This window comes from Ceratina calcarata, unplaced genomic scaffold (genome assembly GCF_001652005.2).
Source record: "Ceratina calcarata isolate Rehan_Ccalc_2016 unplaced genomic scaffold, ASM165200v1 scaffold1447, whole genome shotgun sequence".
Lineage (NCBI taxonomy): Eukaryota > Metazoa > Arthropoda > Insecta > Hymenoptera > Apidae > Ceratina > Ceratina calcarata.
The window spans coordinates 1,446-6,593 of NW_017135631.1; the positions used below are offsets into that span (position 1 = coordinate 1,446).

General features: G+C 44.2%; 1 protein-coding gene across 1 annotated transcript in view; it reads left to right on the forward strand.

The window, feature by feature from the left end:
* LOC113465118 (uncharacterized) overlaps nt 1-1,171 on the forward strand; it is a gene marked incomplete at its 5' end in the record, with an annotated part of 2,286 nt that extends 1,115 nt beyond the window's left edge. The window contains one exon of the mRNA XM_026818798.1: nt 909-1,171. Within this exon, the coding sequence (XP_026674599.1) occupies nt 909-1,134 (226 nt within the window). The remainder of the gene's footprint in view (nt 1-908) is intronic.
* Between the last annotated feature and the right edge of the window lie 3,977 nt (nt 1,172-5,148).

Here is a 5,148-nt window from a genome sequence, read left to right on the forward strand (position 1 = left end):
TTTTTAATTCTTTTGCAATGAAATTAGATCGTTTATATCGTTTCATAAATTTATTTTAAGTTAGAATTCTCTTTCGAATGTGAATAGACGCCTTCGGACAGGCGACGATATATCGTTGTTCGGCACTAAAAGGATTAAAAACCTAGTCCAAATTCCCAGAATCCTTGATGGCAAGATGTTTTATCGATATTTAGAAATGGGCGTCGATTGTAAGGAACATTCCAAGAGTTCACCAGCATCAAATAATTATGACGTGGTTCGATTAGTCTCCTGTTTTTTCTAAAAATTCATCTCGATTCATTTATTATACTCCTGGCTTCAATTAGTTTCGTAACCGAAGTATTACGTAGGATTTTGAACGAGATGTATGTATCAACGACGATATCTCGCAAATCCGACCTTTATACCTAGTGGCGAAAAGGAACAAATTCTTCCTGGATCGTTCACATCCCGCACCTACTAACCCCTCGGCAGGTGTCTTTTGCCTCTTCTCCAGCGATAACTGACAAATTGACACAATCAATGTACTCAATCAATGTTGAGACCTTAGCGAAGTTACTTCGTAACAGGGTAAACATTCCGGTAGTCCCTGTCCATTAATGGAGTTTTTCCCTAATAAACTTTTTTATTAGAAGTTCTATGTAAAAGTTGACTAAAAATTCTATAAATAAACAAATAATCTCCTTATTTAATTCTCTTCAATTCAAATTATTTATAATTTATTTGGAAATTCTATATAAAAATTGATACAAAATTCTAGTATTATACAAATAATTTTCTTATTTAATTCTCGTCCATTCAAATTATTTATTATTTATTTATAATGTAAAGTTATTTAAAAGTTGATAAAAAATTAGATTAATAAACAAATCATTTTGTTATTTAGTTCTCTTCTATTCTTCTTTTAGAAAATGTCCATTGTGCGATACATCAGTCCTCCCCTACTGCGGTGACAAATTATTACACGATGCCTGCTGCTGCTCGGACCCAAACTACGACGATGACTTACCATTCGTGTGTACATTGGCAGACTGCGGATTTCTACATGCCAACAGTTGCAGGGAGCACCGGTTGATCGCCAGATGCTGTTGTACCGATGATTATAAATCTTTATTGAAATCGTTTCCCAGTTAGAATAATTGAAGATTCGAATTTTAATTTGGATCATCTTTGAAAGGTGAAATAAAGAAGCACTTTCGAGTAACTATGGTTCTTTTTATTATTGATAAACAATGTGCAAAGGTACAATTGAATTTAACAGAGTTGTGTTCATGACTAGTGGATAATAGACATTTTCGGACAAACATTGTGCATTCTGGGAAATACTGCATTGTGAAAGAGGATGAAATTCTGAGTCAAAAGTTCCTGTTCCATTTTTCTCTATGATCATTTTTAAGAAAGTTATTATAGAAAAAGCGTGGTAGCCCCGTCCTTGACATTCGATTGATCCACGTTTCTTTGTTAATAATTTCCTTAATAAAAATTGTACAGAAAAATGGAAGAGGAACTTCTAATTTAAAATTTCTTCCTCTTTCAAAATACAGGAAACCCTAGAGTACACAATTTCGTACTGTTGATTACAAATCTCTATTGAAATCGTTTCCTAATGTGAATAATTAAGAATTCAAATTTAATGAAAGGTGAACAGATGGAGAGTATTTGTATTTCTAATTTTGCTAATTTTCTGGTTTTCTATCATTAATAATATGTGCGAACAGGGAGATAGGGGAATGGGAGGTGATAGTGATGATAGAGACCTGGCTGGAGGAGAAGAGATGGGGGAAAATAATGAACAGACTGCTGAAAGGATACAGGTGGAGTAAGCAATGGGCAAAGAGGAGGAACAAGAAAGGAAGGGCAATGGATGGGATGCTAATGGGGGTGAGATAGGAGATGGCGAGCGAGGAAAAGGTAGGAGAAAAAGACACAGAGGGGCTGATGGTGGGAGAAGTCCGAGCGGGAGAGGAGGAGTGGAGGGTAGTAGCGGTGTACGTGAACGGGGACATGGACAAGAAGCTGGAGGAGCTGAGGGGATGGATGAAAACACGGAGAGGGAAAGAGAATCGTAGGGGGCGATTTTAACGCGAGGACAGGGAAAGAAGGAGGGAAAGTGAGAGGGCCGGAGGAGGAAGGAGAGAGAAAATCGAAGGACAACAAGGTGAATAGCGAGGGAAAGAAAATGATCAAGATGATAGAGGAGGTAGGATGGGGGATTTTGAACGGAGATATAGAGGGGGACGAGGAGGGTGAATTCACTTATACAGGAGGGAAAGCGGAGACCGTAATTGACTACGTGATGGTGGATGAAGACACGAGGGAGGAGATAGGAAGGATGGAGGTGGGGGATAGGACAGAATCTGACCATCACCGGCTGATAGTGACGGTTAGAAGGGGTAAGGGGATGAGGAGAAACGAGGGGAGGAGAGAGAGGAAAGTAGGGAGTGGACGCTGGTCCCGAAAGATGAAGGAGGAATACGAGAAGGGGATGACGGAGAAGACAGTAAAGGGGGAAGGGATACAGGAGATGGTGAATGAGGCGGTAGAGAAGATAAAAGAGGAAATGCGGATGAGCGAGAGGGAAGGAGGGTGGGAGAGAAGGAAGAGGAGGGAGACATGGTGGGACGAGGAGTGCAGGGAGAAGAAAGCGGAGATGAGAAAGAAGTTAAGGAAATGGAGAAAAAGGGAGGGGGCAGGAGAAGAATACAGAATAGAAAGGAGAGGGTACAAGGAATTGTGCGAGAGGAAAAAAGAGGAGGAACGGGAAAGGCTGATTAAGGAGGTAGCGGAAGCAAGGACGGAAAACAAGGTGTGGGAGATCGTGAATAGGGGTAGGAAGGAAAGAAAGAGAATGAATGAAGAGATAGGAGAGGAAAAGTGGAGGGAGTACTTCATAGGACTTCTAGGGGGTGTAGAGAGGAGGGTGAGATTAGGGGGACGAGAAGGAAGAAGGGGGAGGAAGAGGAGTTAAGGTTGGAGGAGGTAAGAGAGGCGGTGAGGAGGTTAAAAGAGGGAAAGGCAATGGGAGCGGATGAGATTCCGAACGAAGCTTGGAAATTCGGAGGAGAAAGGACGGTGGAACTGGCATGGGAAATCTGTAGGAGAGGGGAGGGATGGCCGCAGACGTGGAAGGAAGGGATCATAGCACCGATCGTAAAGAAGGGAACAGGGGCAACAGTCGAGAACTATAGGGGGGTTACGTTGATGCCGACACTGTACAAAGTGTACGCGACGGTGTTAGCCAAGAGACTAGAGAAGGAAGTGGAGGAGAAAAGAGTGGTTCCGGAAAATCAGACGGGATTTAGGAGGGGAATGGGAACGATCGATAATATATATGCCTTGAACTACATAGTTAACGACAGGATTAAAAGGGAAAAAGGAAAAATGGTGGCGATATTTGTAGATCTAAAGGCTGCATTCGATTCAGTGGATAGGGCGGTATTAGGGGAAGCCTTGGAGAAGAGAGGAATAAGAGAGGGGTTGAGGGAGAGTGTGATGGAGATATATGAGGAGACGATGAGCAGGGTTAGGACCAAAAATGGACTAGGGGAGGCCTTTTGGCAAACGAGAGGGGTAAGGCAAGGATGCCCTTTGAGTCCTTTGCTATTTAACATACTTATAGTGGACCTGGAGGAGGAGATGAGGAAAGGAAGATGGGGAGGAGTGCATATTGAGGAGAGGAGGGTATGTACATTGGCATACGCGGATGACGTGGTGGTAATGGCAGAAAACGAGGAGGAGATGGAAAGCATGGTTAGAAGGCTGGAAAGATACTTTGAAAGAAAGAAATTGGAGGTGAACGTGAGAAAGACAAAGGTTATGAGGTTCAGGAAGGGGGGTGGGAGATCGAAAGAAGTAACGTGGAAGTGGAAGGGAAAGAGGATAGAGGAGGTGAAAGAGTTCAAGTACTTGGGGTATCTGTTCAGGGCCAATGGGGGGCAGGAAGGGCACATTAAGGAGAGGGTAAAAAAGGCAGGAGTGTTGATGAGAAGTGCATGAGGGATTGGGAGAAGGAAATTTGGAAGAAAATGGAGCAGGTGGATGTGGCTGTTCGACACACTAGTGTGGACGGTAATGGGATATTGGGCGGAAATATGGGGGTGGAAGGAAAAGAAAGAGATAGAGGGGGTACACGAGAGGTTTATAAGATGGTCTCTGGGGGTTGAGTGGAGGACTCCGGGGTATATGGTGAGGGAGGAGACAAAGAGAGAGGAAATGAGTACAAGGGCTTGGAAAAGAGAGAGGAGGTGAAAGAGTTCAAGTATTTGGGGTATCTGTTCAGGGCCAATGGGGGGCTGGAAGGGCACGTTAAGGAGAGGGTAAAAAAGGCAGGAGTGATGATGACAAGTGCATGGGGGATTGGGAGAAGGAAATTTGGAAGTAAATGGAGCAGGTGGATGTGGCTGTTCTACACACTAGTGTGTACGGTAATGGGATATGGAGCGGAAATATGGGGGTGGTAGGAAAGGAAAGAGATAGAGGGGATACACGAGAGGTTTATAAGATGGTCTCTGGGGGTTGAGTGGAGGACGCCGGGATATATGGTGAGGGAAGAGACAAAGAGAGAGAAAATGAGTACAAGGGCTTAGAAAAGAGCGTGGAGGTTTGAGGAGAAATTGCGGAGAGGGGAGGGAGGGGAAGTGGCGAGATGGTGTTGGGAAGAGGTGAAAGAGAGAGAGAGCAGAGAGGGGGAAGAAGCGTCGAAATGGAAAAAGGAAAGGAAAGAGAGAAGGAACCTCGTGGGAGAAAGGGGAAGAGTGGAGGAAATGGAAAGCGAAGAGGAATACAAAAGGATGGAAAGGGAGGACAGGGAAGAGCAAAGGAGGGAAAGGGCGAGAAGAATAAGCGAAGCGAGGTACAACAGGTGGTATAAAGAAGTGAGGACAGAAGGGGTACCAAGGTATTTGATGGCAGGTTGGAAAGAAAAGAGATGGAGAAGAGTTGCGAGGTACAGATTAGGGAATGAATTGAACGAGAGAAAGTACTGGGAAACGGAAGGAGGTAGATTGTGTAGGGTTTGCGGCGAGGAGGAGGAATCGTGGGGACACGTACTGGAAAGATGTGAGGGAGGAGAGAGATTGGAAGGGAATATTGGGGAGAGGATAAGGATGATTTTGGGGGAAGGGGGAGAGGGCGAGAGGGGGATGAAGG